The sequence below is a fragment of the Triturus cristatus genome, chromosome 9 (assembly GCF_964204655.1).
Source record: "Triturus cristatus chromosome 9, aTriCri1.1, whole genome shotgun sequence".
Classification (NCBI taxonomy): Eukaryota; Metazoa; Chordata; class Amphibia; order Caudata; family Salamandridae; genus Triturus; species Triturus cristatus.
Window position 1 is genome coordinate 152,346,150 of NC_140592.1, and position 19,035 is coordinate 152,365,184.

At 46.7% G+C, this 19,035-nt stretch overlaps 1 protein-coding gene across 2 annotated transcripts in view; it reads left to right on the forward strand.

The window, feature by feature from the left end:
- The window catches only part of CACNA1D (calcium voltage-gated channel subunit alpha1 D), a 1,031,608-nt gene that overhangs the window by 899,454 nt on the left and 113,119 nt on the right, over window positions 1-19,035 (forward strand). For both annotated transcript variants that reach the window (XM_085624624.1, XM_085624625.1), the window contains 2 exons: window positions 4,943-5,106; window positions 18,246-18,367. In XM_085624624.1, coding sequence (XP_085480750.1) covers window positions 4,943-5,106; window positions 18,246-18,367 — 286 coding nt within the window. The remainder of the gene's footprint in view (window positions 1-4,942; window positions 5,107-18,245; window positions 18,368-19,035) is intronic.

Genomic DNA, 19,035 nt, shown 5'->3' on the forward strand with positions numbered 1-19,035 from the left:
AAGCAAGGTTAGTTTATATCTATGTTCTGTGCTTTGTTTGAGAAAGCAACTGATAGCAGCAGCACATGCCAGTGTGCAATCTTCAAGCAAACCATTTGCTTGGATGCTCTCTCAGAAACCTGAAGGTCCTCTCTGGATTGTTTTGGAATGGTGCACCACTAAGCTTTGTTTTCCAAAAGATATAATATACGGACAAACGTTCCTTTATATTTGTTTCTCCTTTATTCAAATGGTATCAATGCACTAACTTCAGCCAACGAGTTTCGTTCAATTTACATTCAACTTTATCAGGGCTGAAAATGACAATATAAAAACATGGATATACATATAATACACACAAACAAATACATGACAATAGTCCGACAACTTAAAAACATGTTGCATAGCAAACAACACAATATGATATGACAAATGACAAAACCAAAAAGCACGACAGGAAAAGGCTGGCACACATGGAACAAAACTGAATATCCCAACAGACTGAACATCATTAAAATTTTGCATGAACAAACTTTGCAATTGTAATGAATAAATAAATGATATGCCTATGGCTCAGAAGCAGGAAATTGCAAAGCAAATAACTCGATTGATGATATTCTCTTCATTGTCTATGCAGGTGCTAATAAAGGTAGAGTCATTCAGAAGAGGATGCTTTCTAGATGGGTTATGTTGTGCATTAAGATCTGTTATTCTTTTGCCAAAAGGAAGGCTCCTGATGGCACTGGGCCTATTCTACCAGAGTGAAGACTTCTTGCCTGTCCAAGGGTGTTCTGATTCTGGACGTCTGTCAGGCTGCGTTACGGATTTTGGTCTATACCTTTACTTGGTATATTTGCCTTGACTCTGAAGTCCGCATGGGTAGCTATTTCACCAGATCTTCTCTGTAGGACTTTTTGATTTGACCGTCTCCTTAGAAGCACCTTCAGGGAGATACTGCTTGGTTATTGATGTACAAAAAAAGGAATACACAGGTAGTATATCCGTCAGAAGTACAAATTACTTACATTCTGTAACAATCTTTCTGGTGGATACACTTTCTATGTGCAGATTCCGCACCGATCCCCCCACCTACTGGTCCTGAAGAATGGGCAGAGTTCCTTCAATTAGGTTCCAGCTTAGTCTTAGTACACTGGAATTGTCAGTCATGTTGGTGTCGTCTGTGCTTGTGATGTCAGGGGGCAGGTGTGGTGCTTATTTGACTATGATGGTATGTATACGGTGATACCTGGCATTGATGTGGAGTTTAGTGCCACCTACATGTTTCAACTTATCTAGATCCAGCCTGGCACCTGAAGGAGATTCAAGTAGTAATTAATCTACGAACACCCAGAAGTCAGGCTGTGACAACAGCCGCTGAACTGAGAAGCTGGCGTGAAGCGGGAATCCAAGACATAGAAGATCTATATCGGGAGGCACCCTAATCCCGTATGCGACCCTAAGGGGCTCATTAGGATGGCGGACTTCTTGGTGTAAACCGGGACCGTCCGCCATACATGCGGCGGTCCCACACACCCGATCATGATGCGACCGCCACCATGGCGGTTGGATCATGATTATTAAAATTGCCGCGGTTGCTGCTGAGAGCTGCACCTGCCACAATGTTAATATGCCATGTTGTGCAGTTCACAGCACTGGTGGCAGGCACCACACAGTGCCTGCCATGTAGTGTTGTGAAATGCTAGGGGTACCATGGGTACCCCCCAAGTGTACCCTCAGCTCCCCCCAACACAAGGGGGGCCCGCAATGGGCACCTTCACTAATCCCCACCAGCCTTTCTATGGCGGCATCGCCGGCATAGAAATGCCGGCTGTAGCCAGCATCATGATTTGGTGGACAGTGCCTGCTAGGCACCGCCACCATTTCTGGCTATGTGAACCGTCCACCAGGCATTCTGCAAGATTGCTTTTGGCGGACCCGTGGTAGACGGTCTTTCCGCCCGCCACAGTCCAAGTGCGATTCCCTCCACCATCGTAATGTGGCAGGGGGGAAATCCCGGTACGATTGCGGAAGGACCCCCACCGCAGGGCTGGCGGTAACGAGCCTTCTGCAATCGTAATCGGCCCCTAATAGAGGAGATCAAGTGGACACTAATAACCATTGTCATGGACTTTGAAATAAATATTTTCGTTCTATATGTGTTGCAATTTACGGTTTCGGTCACACTTGCAAGTATTTTTGGTATAGAATATTTACTGCCACAATCTCCACTGTTTGTCAACTACTCAGTGATTTCTTTACAATGTATGTGTGTACGGTTGCCGAAATGTGGAAACATTTAAACTTAATTAAAAAAAAAGATTGCAAAAAAAAGGAAGTAATGAATCTACAGGTAGAGTATCTACCAGAAAAATTACTACTGAAGATAAGTAACTAGTTCATTTAGTATGTTTTACTGTACCAAAAAGGCTGCAAATCTTTCAGTTAGTTTATGTGGCATACTTCCTTGTTTGAGGTGTGCTTATGTCTGACATGGTCACATCTTATGTGTGACATTTTGAGTAACACATCACTTTCCTTCACAAAATGTTCTTGGACACATCCTTAATTTGTCTCTGAGTAGAAGGCACAGCATACATCTCAGTGCCCCTAAAAGTCAATCCGAACAATCCTTTGCTGGCCCAATTGAGACTTCACAGTATCAAACCCCTTACTGGCCCTATCGAGACTTCACAGTAGCAAGCCCCAGAATCTTCCAGCATTCAAAACAGAGAAGCGTAAACAGAAGGTGCTGTGTGGAGTTCCTTGCATTTTTATATAGGTAGGCTTCCTATCCTCCCTCCCGCCCGCTGTACCCACCCAAGATCATCCAACTACCAAGTTCCATGTAACCACAGACAATATAAGCATCAGTGACATCAGGCTGCAAAGGTATTAATGGACCCAGAGAGTACATGCATAAATGACCTTATGCTGTAATGAGTATGCATGGACCCACACATTACATACATTTAATTACCCAGACTGTAATGAGCATTTACAATGGCACTATGACCCATCTAGCTTGCCCAGCCATGCCAGAGTAATTCTAGAGCCAATTCCAACCGTGGACAGCGTCTTAGGTAAGTAAATATCCTTTCAGGATAATGTACAGGTCTCAGGCAGTACATGTCTACTATTACTCTCCCCATTATTCCTACACCGTCACCCCACCCCTAACCCCGCTCATTGACATGATCATATCCTCTCAGTTTGCACCCAGTCCACCCCCAATTTTATAACCTGCATTCAGCCTCGTCACAACTCACTGTTCATGACTTGTTACGCTACAACTCTCCTTCTTTTTCTAACCCTATTTATTCACACACTTCCGGCAGCAGGCTTGTCAACTGTATTATGCCTTATTTATCTCACTCTCCTATCTTACTCTCCTCATACCTTGTCAGACTACCGTCTCATTGCGCCCTACCACCTCCTCACTCTACTCCTACCCTCTCGTTCTTCCACTACACCGTCACTTTGCTAATAGCCTGCCATTCTACTTCACACTGTAATGTTACTGCTTCCTTTCAGTCTGCTGCTATCTCCTTGCTGTTACTCTGCTGCTATCTCCTTGCTGTCACTTCCATTTTATTATGTCGACCCTTCATTCTTTTCTTACCAGTCTGTCTTAGCACTTACCTTGCACATATCGCTCAGTCTGCTCCTTATTTGTGAACCAGTGCTACTATCATCCTGCCCCTAGTCTGCTCTAACCCCCTCACAATCCTCACAATCTATAGTACCCTTACCATGTTGCCATGTTTCACTTAGCTGCTACTTCCTCTCTCTGCCCTTAGCCTCCCGCCATGCCGACTTCACTCATACTGACTCTGCAGTATCCTTCACTCTGTTTTTCCATTTGCCATGCCACCCTCCACTTTACCATCTCATTCTGTTCCTGCTCTCATACCCATATACTTTGTCAATTTACCTCTAGAATTAACTGCGCCCCTGGCCCCTAAACGTGATCCTACCTCATTAATCTTCCCCTTCTCGCTCACTCTGCTGACCTCACACATGCACTCTGCTCATATGCCCACACCCTCTCACCTTGCTGCACCCATCACACCTCGGACTCCTTCTAACTGCTGCTAACCTCTGACTGATGGTTTGAGTGGCCGGAGAAGCAGCAGGTGAACTTACTAGTGCTGCAGGAGTTTCCTGCATGGTTTTATTGGTCCCATGTTGAGGTACTAGGTTACAAGAGACTTCTGTGTACCTGGGGGTCTGTTTGAAAGCTCTGTGCTCTGTCCTTGAGCTTGGAACTGCGAACCTGGTGATCTCACAGCAACTACTCGTGCAGAGTGCACCAGTACAGGGCCAAATCAGTGTCCCTCCTCCCCTGGTGACTGACTGCTGTGCAGAGTAGATCAGGGCTCCCATCAGTTTTCACAAAGAAAGCTTCTCATCTTGAAGCTTGAAGTGCACAGCTCAGCACTGTAAGCCTTAATGCTGCTCCGGTGAGCAAAACATTGCCACCTCGCTCACTGTCCACCAGCATGACTGCTACATACAGTACTGTGAGGGTCTTGAGGCGCCATCTTTTCTGGGCAGGTGTAACAGACCCGGAAAAAACAACCACGAGCTGCAATCTGGGTAAATCAACTGTGCAGGCCAGGAAACAACGGATGGTGTCAGATCCATGTGAGGCTGGGCTTGGAACCTCTCTCGTTATGTTGTTTTTAGTGACACTGGATTCACGTTTCTCAGAGAGGCCGGGCCTGGCCACAGCTCAATTTGGTTTATTGAAAGCAAAGGAGAAGCTGCAGAGCCCATTAAGTAACAATGCATATTATTGCGGTGATGACACCAGCACTAAAATGCTTTAGTATGACCCCTTATGCGTGGTACTTGGCTGGGATGCCCAGAAAGCCAAAGTTCCATTAGCTTTCTATATGTGTGAGACAGAATTAAGAGCCCTAATTTGAATCTTAAAATGTATAAACTATTTTTGTTTACTCAGGCAAATATATGATTACCAAGACAGATACCACGGCAATGATGTGGATTATGAAAGACAAAAAGGCGATCATCACCCATATGGCTTATTTGAAGAAGATGACTCACAGATATTTTATGACACAAAAAAGTCCCCTAAGAGACGCTTGCTACCTCCAACTCCTACATGTAAGTATACTTTTCTACAATCCTATTATATCAATCACCACACAGTAACTTGAATGAGAAAATACTATGTTTATTACTGATTTGGAATACCTTCCAATCAATAAATAACTGTAGGCGCTTAATCAATGTGTGTCCTAGTGTTTTGTTTTCTTGCTGACAGTTGCTAGCAATCATGGGTTGGGCATAAAATGATATGTATCTGTTGAAACGGTTTGCTGTTATCTGCCTTTGCTGATTATGACTGTTGGTCTGAACTGGGTTGATGTCTTTGCAAGGCACCAAGGTCATGTGCTGTCTATTCCAGATCGGCTTGGAACGATCATGGTTCAGGGAGAAGTTGTTGTTCTGATCGCTCTCTTGCATTTTATTAATCATACCACACTCATCTCTCACTGTTATGAAACGGAAATAAGGCGATATGCTCTCCAGTTGATAGCTTCATCCATGACTGACCGCTAGTGAGCTGTCAGCCTCCCACCTTTGATACATGAACTATCTTGCACCCGGACAGTATTCTGCAGTCCTTTCAAGATTACTTTTTAGACAGGATGTCTGCTGTTTCTTCTTGGATGAGCAAGTACTCATCAAAACTGAACACAGAGTAAACACAAGTTCTTGATGGTGATGCCTCTCACTGTCTGGTCAAGTGACTGCTGGCCTCCCTACTTAGGTGGCCCTCCTGTTCCTGTGAACACTGTGAAACACAGGATTTCTATATAATCATTCATTATCTCTGGGGGCTTTGGCTAGGTGCCAATGGCATAGGTAGAAAGAATTGGAACTCCTGGCTGGCTAGCCCCATCAAGTGGTACACTGACTCTCCATTTTTGCCGAGGGCGTGCCCATACAATGAGGGGAGCTCCTCTCCTCACCAACGGCCCTGAGCTAAGGGTGTGCCCGTTCTTGCAAGCGCAGTGGCTGCCACCACTGAGAAGAACCAGCAGACAGCCACGTGGCTCAGGAAATCAACCGACGGTGGGGACTAGAGCGAAGTCCCTTAGAGGTGGGTGCTCTACTATTGGGCTGCAACAGAGGCCGCAAGATGTGCCGAGAGAGTGGATCTGAGACCTTGCAGAGACTCAAGGAGCGAGGCCTGACCGAGTGAGTGGAGTGGAAGTGAGGCACGATGGAGCAAGCAGCGGGCCTTAGCTTCTGCAGCTGATAGCGACCTGCCCACCCTCCTGATACCTTGCTGATAGTGCCCGTGGGTGGGCAGTTGAACTTGGGAACTGAGGTGCCATTGTTGTGGGCAGCAGAGGCCGGAGGATCCTGAGGACGCAGCAAGTGCATCAGATGAGACTGCCCCCTCACTGCCCTTCATCGGAGACTCGCTGTGCTGAGCCCCTCTGATTATGAGGCAGGGCTGGAACTTTAGAGGCCGCTGTAAGGGACCTGTTCTGAGGGGAGCGGGGACATTCTGAGTGGAGCAGTGGCGTTAGGTGCCCCTCCTGCCTGATGCCTGGCCTCAAGACTCCTGGTGCTTTTGGAGGGACGCAGCAGGACGCTGCAGACTGCTCTCTTGCTAGTGGACAGGTAAGGGGTGGGGCCCAGTGACATTACTGCTGCCATTGAGTGCTTGTGACTGTTGGGGAATCACGGGAGCTTGCACTATCGTGCTCTGGAGCTCACTCTGGGGGGACAGAGCACACTGGCTTAGAGCGAGCGGCTGGCTGAAGGCAACGATCGAAGGGAGGTGAGGACAAGGTGCAATTCCACAGTGAGCCATGTGGCGACACAGACTGCCTACTACTGGGAACCAGGGGGGGCCTGTTCAATCTTGATACTGTCTCCCCCCCCCACGACACAGCGGCACACTTGACCTTTTGCAGCAGATCAACGGGTACACAGTATAGGTATGGCACGTAACACTGGTTGCCTGGGACAATGGGGCAGACTACCAGGAGATACGAAACAGATTCTGGTCGACTGGCCTCAGGGAACACTGCTGATGGTCCGCACGATGAGGGAACCCCTGCTTTGCAGCTAGGAACCTCCTAAGGGCCCACTCTGAGTGATAGCTCGCAGGCCATAACAGCCTCTAGAGAAGTGCTGGAATCAAAGATGATACTGTGGTAGCGGATCTAGGGCTCCTGAAGGATGATCACAGGCACCTTGTGGAACTAGTCACATTAGTGGAGAGGGAATTAGCTGAGGTCACCCTGGAACAGGTGATAATGAAGGAGCGCCTAACATCTTTGGAGTGCAAAGTTAAAACATTCGAGGTCAGGGAAGGGTATGCTAAGAACAGGTCACGTCAAAACAATATCAGAGTGAATCGCATTGCATTACGGGGGCATAACAGTTTACCACGTTGTTGCTTTACGCATTGCATTACAGTGACAGTACCAACCAGATAACCGTATTATGAGATGCATTATTCTTATGTTGTGAAGTACCTGACTGTTGTATATCGAACTGCATATTACGACATTAGGATTACGTAGGATTGTTTAGTTTAGCTCAATAATAATAGGCCAGGGGGAACATCACCCCAATGCATATGTTGGTTTAGTATAGTGTGGTCGCATCGTATATCGTTTTATAAACATATACTTGTTTCCTACGAAACTCGTGTGGAGTCTATTTGTGGTGTCATCATTGGATTGCTGTGAGCGTAATTGCAAATACTTTACACATTAAGCCTTGAAGATAAGCCTGGCTGCTCGTGCCAAGCTACCAAGGGGGTGGAGTGGGAACTATCTCTGGAGGCGACCTGTCTTTTCCCTAACGTTGGGGCTCACGGGTCCCTGCTTGGCCTGCGGTACCTACCTAAGTCAAATAGGGATCTTTGGAATTCTAACAGTCATATTTTTTAATGATTGTTTATGTGCAGGAAGGGACCCCTTCCCCCATATAAACAATCATTCAAGGCGATTTCCTGTTTCTATGTGTGCTGCACAATGCAGCACACATATAAACAGCAAAAACGAGGAGAAATTAATAATTTCTCCTTGTTTCGCCATGTTAAAACCAGGTGTTTTTTGGTCTTAATTTTGGCCCTACCCCATATTTACGCCACCATTGTAAATAGAGGGCAGCATCAAAATCAATGGGTGTTGCGGCGGAACACCCACCGCAACACCATTGCCCGCCCCTTTCACGCTAAGTGTAGCGTGAAAGAGGGCCTTATTTACAAGGCAGCATTAAGCCACATTAAGGGGTTTAACACTGCCTTGTAAATAAGGTGTGGACTTAACGCCACAAGAACATCTTAAAAAGTGACGTTCTGGTGGCATTAACATTGGTAATTGGTAATTGTACATATGCCCTCAGGAGTCTTTAGTTGTCGCATGAGTGGGAGATCCTGCAGGAAATGTTTAATTTGCATAGAAGAATTTACATTCCATTTCAACACCAAGGGTGAGCTGTTACTGGATGGGCAGCTATCTCTGTTTCTGTGGGACAGCTGTATGGTGGAATGTACAAGAATATGTCTGTATGTTTATTCCCCACCCCTCTGATCCCAAGAGACTTACAGAAGACGAGAGGGAGGCCAGGGTTTTGCCAGATTTATACTCCGGGGAGACCACGTCTGCCTCCTCTGAAGAAAGACGTCTTGTCTGTTACAGACGATGCGAGAGACATATATCCCTCCCTACCATCACACAGCTTTAACACAACATGAGAGCACATGGCTGTTGTTCATGGCTGTTGTTCTGTCACTGGGCATTGGAGCAGAATATTAACCATTTTACATGCTCACTCAATAATGTCATGACCTTTATACACAGGCTGGCTGAGAAAGGGGTGTACGTGACTACTCCTTGTGGCTTTAGGGGTCTACCAGGACAGGCCAGGGAAGTCATTCTCCACCCTCAACAAGCCTGTCAGAAGACATCTCAAAGGTCTAAAGAATCTATTTTCTCCAGTATAGCATCTCCCCATGTTGCCCTCCCGCCCTACCCCCCATTTTGGCACCTTAATTTGATTTTTGCCTCGCTGAAGCACAAGCCATTTGAGCCAATTCCATCCAGTGACCTAAATGTCCTTTGAAGGAATTTGGTATTTTTATTGGGCATTCCATTGGCCGGGGACATAAGAAAGCTATAGGCTCTGTACACATCTTGGTCCTTTGTGATGTTTTGTAGGGATAGGGTGGTTCTTCTGGCTCATATTTTCTCTATCTGGAAAGTGCTGTCAGGGTTCCTCTTTAGCAAGAGTAGTCTGTAAACTTTTTCTGAAGTCCCCATTACTCCTCAACTTCAGATCCTGCACAACCTCGATGTGAAGCACGCATTGTATTTTTATATGACTTGAACTAGGGATGTTATGTTATGCTATGTTATGTTACTGCGACTTATAAAGCACTACAGCTGCCCCAGCAAAGTGGCATCCCGGCGCTGATACCAAGAACCAACCAAACCAACTTTCCATGGCATTTGGAGATAATGATATCAGTAAAGTGGTCGTTATGGCCACCATTTCTACATGCATGGTGCCAAACTTGGCATTGAGCCCCAGCTCAATATGTTATAATGATAGGACGATTCTCCAGGCAGTTCTAGGTTAAAGTTATGTGCCAGGCTGCTCTAAGGGCTACTCCGCACCCACTGCCAGTATTCTGTTGAGGCCCCCTGCCAAAGTGATAAGACTTCTGATACTGCTCTTTTATTCATTTTCCTTTTCTCGTTTGAAGTTGCTGTGGAATCTGTACAAGGGTACAAAATGGGAAAGAGTAGGATAAAGTCACCTTTATGGGGACCATCACTTCTGGTATGTAGACCATTTTTAATTGTGAACAACCTTTTCGTGTCCCCCTACCATCAGTCATAATTTGTGCGCTATTTGACCTCTTTTCCAAAAGTAAGAACCTGTCCAGCGTGTGCTTACGCTCATGGAAGAGAGCATGCCATATATGACTTCCCAATGTCTCCCAGCACTCAACGCTCTGCATTTAAAAAGCTATACAGCCGCGGCTCGTGCAGGTAAGAACGGTGGGTGGTGGGGCCGGGTGGGGGGGATTTCGACAGACGATGAGGTAAAATTAAATAAATAATTAATTTGCCCTTCTAAAGTCGTCAGTTGAAATACCCCCCACCGAGCCCCATCACTTTAGCGCTCTTGTCATCCTCTGTCGAAATCCCCCCCACCCAGCCCCACCGCTCTCACCTGCACAACCCGCAGCTGAAGCTATAGTAGGAGCAGTTCACTTCTCCACCATAAGGAGACAGGGATAGCCATGTGTTGGGTTGCCAATGGTGAAAAAACCTACAGACTGACATTAATGGAGCTAACCTAAAGGTAACTTTATCCTTTTCTTGGCTTAAACGTTTTTCATGCTGGCCTCTGTGGAGCATGGAAAATGATACTGGTATAACAGGCACCATTTTGCACCTTTTGTGGACTTCTCTGTCTCTTCGGGTAACTATTTGTTGCAGCCCATGTTAGGTACAACAGAACACCTGGTACATATCAACTGAAAATGCTAAGAAATCTCAGAATCCAGCTTGAAGTGTTCATGAGGAGGTTATGTGTAAAGAATATGTATCCATCAGAAAGAGCATTAAAATAAGTAAGGGAGCCATTTAGAGGTTGCGAGAAACAGCAGGGTTCCCACCGGTGGAGCGTCAGCGGATTCTGCCAGTGGAAAACCTTGACACGCCAGCCTGTACACAACAGTACCACCAAGTTCTACCGCTGTATTGGCATGGCATATTCGGGCAGGTAAATTAAACAATGACCACATGTCACAACAAGGGCCACTCACATGAATGGCCAGTACTTCTGCGGAAGCGAATATCTTCCTCCTCTTTCCCCTGAGGTTAATCCTTAGTATCAGAAAAAACCACTGACACCAGCGACTGACCCTGGGGGAAATAGGAATTTGGGTGAGAGAGAGAGAGAGAGAGCGAGATGGTTCCGGTGTGCCTGGAGATCCCGTGGAAAGAATGATGGGGAAATTATGATTCTTTTGAGAAGGACCTTTCAAGTTCTAGTGGTAAGGCACATTCCTTCTGCCAGGGGAGGTACGCTGTGACAAAAAAAGACACAATAACTTTAGGCAACAATACATGAATACTTTACAACCAGCTTGAGCATGCTTTTCTCCTCCCCCTTGAGTTATTTGAGGCTTACCTCCACAATACCTAATTCCACTTGTAGAGACCACCATTCAGTTTACCCTGGCCTCTCTGTAAGGTAAAATTAAACCTAGGTGAAAAACAGCTTTTAAAAAAAGGTTCATTTAGAGAGTTCTTCGGGTGTGAGTCACCTTCTAGGGCCAATACCTCGCTAATGGCTGGTCCCCAGGAGTAGAACTAGACCTATGAGAAACCTGCTTCTGATGGATACAGTATCTGCCTATGGATTCCTCACCTTATGAATATCCCCTGTGCCAGCATTACAGCGGAATTTTTCCTAGCTCTCGATGAGGACGTCACAATGCTACGGCTCCGCTCGCGACTCCGCAGGACGTCACTGGAGCCATAAGAGAGCCTCGTCGGCGTGATGACATCAGTTCCCTTTTTTCCGCACCGTCGACGTGTAACGGTTTTCTAGCACTCTCCATACTTGTTGGGTTACTTTGTTCTTTTTCTCAATCTTCAACTGTAGCTGTTGAGATGTCTTCGAGAAAGTCCGGCTTTAAACCCTGTAGGGAGTGTCGGGTCACATGTCCATCACTGATCCCCATGAAGATTGCTTATGGTGTTTGTCGTCGGATCACGACGTGGATGATTGTTCCTGTTGCAGGAAAATTAATCTGAAGGCACTTAAAGAACGGGAGGCCAAGTTGTTTCTTGTCAAGGTGAAGAAGGAAGGAAGAGGGCGTAAAAGAGATTAGTCGAAGTCGTCGACTTCGCATACATCGAAGTCGAGAAAACATAAGAAAAAAAGAAGAAATGGATCTCGACGCTGTTCGACGAAGGGTAAGGCTTCGAGGTCGCCTTCGCCTGCTCCTCGACGTCGCCGGAAGGACTTTGTATCTCCTTCGCCTTCACCTTCACCTTGTGTGACTCCAGAGAGGTCTCCTTCGCCTAAAGGTGCTCCGGCGCAGTCACCGGCGCCGAGGGATTCACTGGGTTCCGAAGCCAAGCCAGTGCAGGATGATCCATCTCCTTCTCCTGTGCCTGAAAATTAACCGGTGGATTCGTCAGTGGATCCGATCATTCCAACATCGGATACTCCCCGTTTGGATACTGGCTCAAATCCGTATCCACAGTTCCCATCTCCAGGTTCGGATCCGTCGCATTTTTTTAATGCAATGTACGGTGTGTTTGCAAGGGCGGCTTTCCCATCAGGAGCACCTTCTGGTCCCGTGGGCCCGCCGGCTTTCAACTTGGGCGTGCGCCAGCACTATGCCCAGGCACCCTTCGTGCCTTTCATGCCGACGGCGCCTTCATGGCAGTTTCCGGCTCCGAGGGTCTCGACGCCGTTGATGGAATCCCCGGCGCCATCTGGTGGGCCTTCCTCTCTGCCTCATACGGATCCCATGCCTTCTTCGGAACCTCCTTCGACGCCGGCTCCGGAGCAGTCGGCGCCCCATGCGTTCTCCACCGACGCCGCTTTCGCAGATTCGTTCAAGGAGAGAGGCACAGAGGCTGTTGGAAGAGGAGCAGTATCGCAGAGAGGAAGTTGAAGAGGGTGAATTGGAAGAGTCTATAGATGAATTTGAGGGAATTCAGGAGGCAAGTGGATTGGACACCTCCCCTCAGTGGGAGATCTCTTCAACAAGGGCTTCTCCTCCTCAAGAGGTAGCTCCTTACTATATGGTTATAAGAAAAGCTGCGGAGCTTTTGGACTTACAGTTGCCTACTGCTGAGTATAGGCCAAATTTGCTAACAGAGGTCTTGCATTCGCCTTCTTCTACAGTTGAGACCCTGTTACCCTTTAATGAAAACTTAACGGAGCCTATCCTCGAGGTTTGGCGTAAACCACTCTATTCGCCTGCTGTTTGTAAGGCTGTGGCTAGAAGATATAGGACTGCACCAGGGGATCCACTCTTTCTTTCTTCTCATCCAGCTCCAGAAAGTTTGGTGGTGCAGGCATTTTGCTCTAAACAATCTTCAGGCGCTTTTCCTCAGGCTGCAGCTGACACGGACTCTAAGAAAATGGAGCAGTTGGCTAAAAAGGTCTTCTCTTCGTCTAGCATGGCACTAAAATCGACCAGTGCTACCTGTCTGTTGGGCCGTTATATACATGCCTTGATGGACTCGGCAAAACAGTTGGCTCCCAAGTTACCTGATGAGGAGTGAGGAAACTTTATAGAGGTTCTGTCGGATGCTCAGACTACAGCTAGACAGGTTATTCAATCAGGCCTGGATACGGCTGATTCGGTGGCCAGAGTTATGGGCTCCTCCATAGCTACAAGAAGGCAAGCTTGGCTTCGATCCTCTGGATTTTCCCCTGATGTCCAGGCTACTCTTCTTGATTTGCCCTTTGACGGATCTAAACTCTTCGGAGAAAAGGCCGATTCGGCACTGCAAAGGTTTACGGATAGCAGAGGCACGGCGAAATCCTTGGGATTGCAAACCCAGACAAGGGGTTTTGGTTACAAAAAATATCCTGGCTATGGAAGATCTTCCTTTCGCAGCTTGCATCAACTTCAGCATGCTGCAAAATCCACTCTATAAGTCTTATAGAGGTAGAGTGAAAGGATGCCAACGTGGTTCTGCCCGCAATCTTTCCTCGTCCTCTTCTACCTCCCCTGCTCCCCCTGGTACCGCAGGAAAGCAGCCCTAGATCCCCCATCCTGGATCATGTGGGTCCTGTAGGGGGTCGGCTGTTTCACTTTCTACAGGGTTGGAAATCAGTCACGTTAAACCTTTAGGTTTTAAACCTTGTAGAGAATGGGTACGCCCTTCGGGAATTTCCTCCTCCTTACCCTCTTGCCAAGCTTTTTGTTCAGAGGACCATTTGCTTCTTCTACAGAAGGAGGTCCTTGCCTTACTACAAAAAGGTGCATATAGAGGTGGTTCCGGAGCAGGAAAGGGGTCAGGAATGCTACTCCCGATACATCCTGATGCCCAAAAAGGACGGCAGGTTACGTCCGATTCTGGACCTCAGGGTCTTGAATTTTTACCTGAAGCAAGAGAAATTCAAGATGCTTACCCTTGCTCAGGTTCTTCTGGCGCTGCAGCAAATGGATGGTGTCGATCGACTTACAGGATGCATATTTTCACATCCCCATTCTGAAGTCGCACAGGATGTATCTCCGTTTTACGGCAGGGTTGCAGCACTACCAGTTTGCGGTCGTCCCGTTTGGTTTTACTACTGCACCTCGAGTCTTCACAAAGGTGATGGCAGTGTTGGCAGCTCATCTCAGGAGGTCGGGGATTCCTGTTTTCCCCTATCTGGATGACTGGCTGCTCAAAGCGCAGTCACCAGAGATGGTGCTTTATTATCTGTGAGTAACATCTCAACTGTTGTTCAACTTGGGTTCTTCAATCAATGTGCCCAAATCTCACCTGGTGCCCTCTCAGCGCAACCTGTTCATAGGGGCGGAACTGGACACTTCTGTGTGTCGATCTTTTCCTCCTCCACAAAGAATTCTCGACATTCAGGAGATGATTCCTTTGTTTTATGATGGAGCGGTTGTTCCGGTCCTGAAGGTCCTTCGCCTGCTCGGTCTGTTCGCTTCCTGCATTCTGTTGGTCAGTCATGTGCGCTGGCACATGAGGGCGCTCCAGTGGTGCATCCGCAGACAGTGGTTTCAACACAACGGAGATCTCAGGGAGTCAGTCAGAATCTCCAGAGACGCCGCAGCGGAGCTGACTTGGTGGAGTGTGCAGGGCAACCTGTCTCAAGGCAAGCCCTTTCAACCTCCTCCACCGGTGGCCACAGTGATCACGGATGCCTCCACTCTAGGGTGGGGTGCTCATCTGGGGAATCTGGAGGTCAAAGGTCTTTGGTCTCTAGAGGAAAGGTTGCTTCACATCAACCTTCTGGAATTGCGGGCGATACGTTTGGCACTAAAGGCTTTCCTTCCTTCCCTTTGCAGTCAGTCGGTTCAGGTCCTGACGGACAACACTACCGCGATGTGGTACATCAACAAACAGGGAGGTGTAGGGTCGTATCATCTCTGTCGCGAGGCTCTGCGACTCTGGTCCTGGCCTCAGGACCATCAGATTTGTGTGTTTGCAAATCATCTAGCCGATGTGCTCAGTGTTCGTACGGACAGTTTCAGTCGGCATTATTCAGCCGATCACGAGTGGTGGCTTCATCCGAGGTGGTCCATCACATCTTCCAGATGTGGAGATCTCCTCGGTTGGACCTGTTTGCCACCCAAGAGAACGCGCACTGTCCGTTGTTCTGCTGTCTCCAGTATCCGATGCAGGGAGCGCTGGGGGGCGCGTTTCAGTTGGATTGGAGCTCACAACTCCTTTACGTGTTTCCTCCCATACCCTTGATTCCTCGGGTTCTGAGGAAGACTGGGCCCAAGTAATATTGATCGCCCTGGATTGGCCAAGAAGGGTGTGGTACAAAGATCTACTTCACCTCTCATCGCACCCTCCGCTCCATCTCCCTCTCAGGGCAGACCTCCTCTCGCAGTCGCAGGGGCAGATTCTACACCCGCACCTCCAGAGCCTGCACCTTCATGCCTGGAGATTGAACGGGGCAACCTGAGTTCCTTCTCTCTCCCACCGGACGTTGTGGATGTTATCTTATCATCCAGGCGACACTCCACTAAGTCGATTTATTCCTATAGATGGTCTAAGTTTGTTAAATGGTGTGGAGAGAGATCCATTTATCCTTCACAGGTTCACTTGTCAGATGTTCTTCAGTTTGCTCTTTCCTTGGCTCAGCAAGGTTGTGCTGTGGCCACGGTTAAGGGTTATTTGTCAGCCTTATCTGCGTTTCTGTATCTGCCTGATCAGCCATCTTTATTTAAGTCTCCTGTTGTTTTGAGATTTATAAAGGGCCTTACCAATATGTTTCTGCCAACTCCCTTTGTTATGCCCCAATGGGATCTAAATCTTGTTTTAACTTTCTTGATGGGTTCCCCGTTTGAACCTTGCATAGCTGTCCTTTGAGGCTTTTGTCTTTTAAAACAGTCTTTCTGGTGGCTATTACCTCAGCAAGGAGGGTGAGTGAGCTTCAAGCTCTCAGTTTAAAACCCCTGTTTTTGACCAAACATGCTGAAAGGATGGTCCTCAGGACCAGGGCTGCTTTTCTGCCTAAGGTAGTTACTCTCTTTCATCTGGGGCAGTCCATAACTCTCCCTGTGTTTTATCCTCCCCCTCACCCTTCCAAGGAGGAGGAGAGACTTCACCGCCTGGACCCTAAAAGAGCGGTGAGCTTTTATTTGGACAGGACAAAGGACTTGCGTATGGATGATCAGCTCTTTGTGGCCTATGTTGGATGCATGAAAGGCAAGGCTGTGCACAAGCACACTCTATCCAGATGGATCATCTTGTGCATCAAGATCTGCTACGCCCTTGCTGGTAAGGAACCGCCTGAGGGTATTAGAGCTCATTCTACTAGAGCCAAGTCTTCCACCTCTGCTTTAGCCAGTGGAGTTCCTGTACTGGACATTTGTAAGGCAGCGACTTGGGCCTCCCTCCACACTTTCGCAAAGCATTATTGCTTGGACTCTGAAGTGAGGAGGGAGTGCCACTTTGTGCGCTCTGTCTTGCAGGACTTTTTCGTATAGAAGGGTGGACACCCTCCTCTGGGAGCGGGACTGCTGTGGGAATCTATTCATAAGGTGAGGAATCCACAGGCAGATATATCCATCAGAAGAACAAGTACTCACCTTCGGTAACGCTTTTTCTGGTGGATACAGTATCTGCCTGTGGATTCCTCACTGACCCACCCTCCTCCCCATTGTGCACTCTTGTATACCTTAAAGGGTGCTTTGTTTGACATGTTGTTTTACATTGTATCTTCTTTCTATCTGGTACATTTATTGGAAATGCTTATGTTCTTTAGCTTTCCTTTTGATTATGCACTATGTGTATTTGTGTACTGTGTATACTTTAAATCTGTTGTCGGTGCACCTGTTTGCCTCGGAGTCACCGAAAAAAATGGATGGAACTGACGTCATAACGCCGAAAAATCTCTCTTATGGCTCCGGTGACATCATGCGGAGTCGAGAGCGGAGCCGTAGCATTGTGACGTCCTCGTCGGCGTGGAGAGCTAGGAAAGATTCAGCGGAATGCTGGTGCAGGGGATATTCATAAGGTGAGGAATCCACAGGCAGATACTGTATCCACAAGAAAAAGCATTACCGAAGGTAAGTAACTTGTTCTTTGCAAGAAGATGAGCAGACCCCTGACCTTTGGAAGAAGAGTAAAGCTAAGCTAATTAAAGACAATATGATGACATCTTGAGGTAATGAGCTAACTAGAAATCTCGAAGCCCTTGAAACCCATGCCTGCATGATACCCAGAAACAAATTTCAGGACTTCCCTTTTCCCAGTCCTAGAAAGACCCAGGGTTTTGACTTATTGGCCCCTCGACATTGTAGGTATTGCCTGTGCCCACAGCTTGTGACTCTCATTTTAAAACAGTTTAAACAATTCTCCTTGCACTGATCATTAGAATATCTATGTTTTATGTCAATGTTGGCCCCTTACCCCCAAACTCCTTTTCTCAGTCTTTACCGGTGAAGCCTGTGGGGCCAGTGGGATTGTTAGGAGCCCTGCGGAACAATCTCTGGAACCAACTGATATTTGGGGAACCTTCTAAAATAAGAAATATGCTGGATGAATCAGTTAGAAGGAACATTTCAGAAGGCAAGCAATGTAGTATTTTACTGCCCTTTGAGACTCACTTCCATATATCATTATCAGAAACAAAACATGAAGGGGTTCTTTGTTCTAATCAACTTCTGAGTAACTTGCTATTTCAGCTCGCGCATGTCCTCATTGTCCATTTTGTCAATACTCTTTAAAACGTACCATACATTTCTGTTGTACCTGCACTGGATAATGGTATAGCCATTCAAATGTGTAGTCATGTAGCAATTGTATGTTATAGTTTGCATTCCTGCAATAACACAGAGAAACGATGAGTTACTTTACGCAATATCAATTTGGTAGCTATCAAAATATTGGAGGAAACATATTGGCTTTACTAGTGTTTGTTTGGAAGAATGTAAATCCGTATGGTATTGTAAAAAGTATCAGTGCTGCATGTAACTGTTTTCTTTAATTTGCTAAGTGTAATATGTTGATTTTTTTCATACTTTCTTTTTTCAGCAACTCGAAGGGCATCTTTTAACTTTGAATGCCTCCGTAGACAGAGCAGCCAAGATGACATACCTCTCTCCCCACCTTTTCATCAACGCACTGCTTTACCACTGCATTTAATGCAGCAACAGGTAAATAAAAACGTTGTCATGAAGAACAACCTCCATATTAAAGTCTCAAAAAGGAACATACACCGAGAAGTTTTCTACCCTATGACATTTGTACGGTCACTGTTTGGATTAATTTGTCAACCAGAGCAAAATATTTTCATTGATTCAGTAGACGGATGTATAAACACGTAGTTGCACCTCAGAAGCATGTTTATGATACCTGAAATGATAATCATTCATCTTGCATACCTGTAAAAGACCTAGCTGCAAAATAAGCAGGCTGTCATTTTTGAGGTAGTTTGAGCAGAGTTAAAATAATTCATTGGCTGTCCAGGTAATTCACAGCTCTATATTGAACGTACCATTATCTGCTGATTCGTATTGAAGCCTATAGTAACCGTAACACCACACCTACCTGGCAGGACAAAAATCACAATCGTAACACAACACATGAAGAAGCAAAATTGCCAGACTTAAAATAAAAAAGCACAAAAGGGAAACAACTGAAGAGAAACCTACTCTTGTTTTGCAACCAGGGTCTGAAAAGTATCTTTCCAACTACAAAAGTATTCACAAACTATAGCTAAACACAGTTAGTGCAAGCAACAATAAATACATGGGAACTTATTTACAAGCCCCGTGTGCCGCCACTGCGTCACTTTTAATATGGGGAAAAAGTGACGTACCAG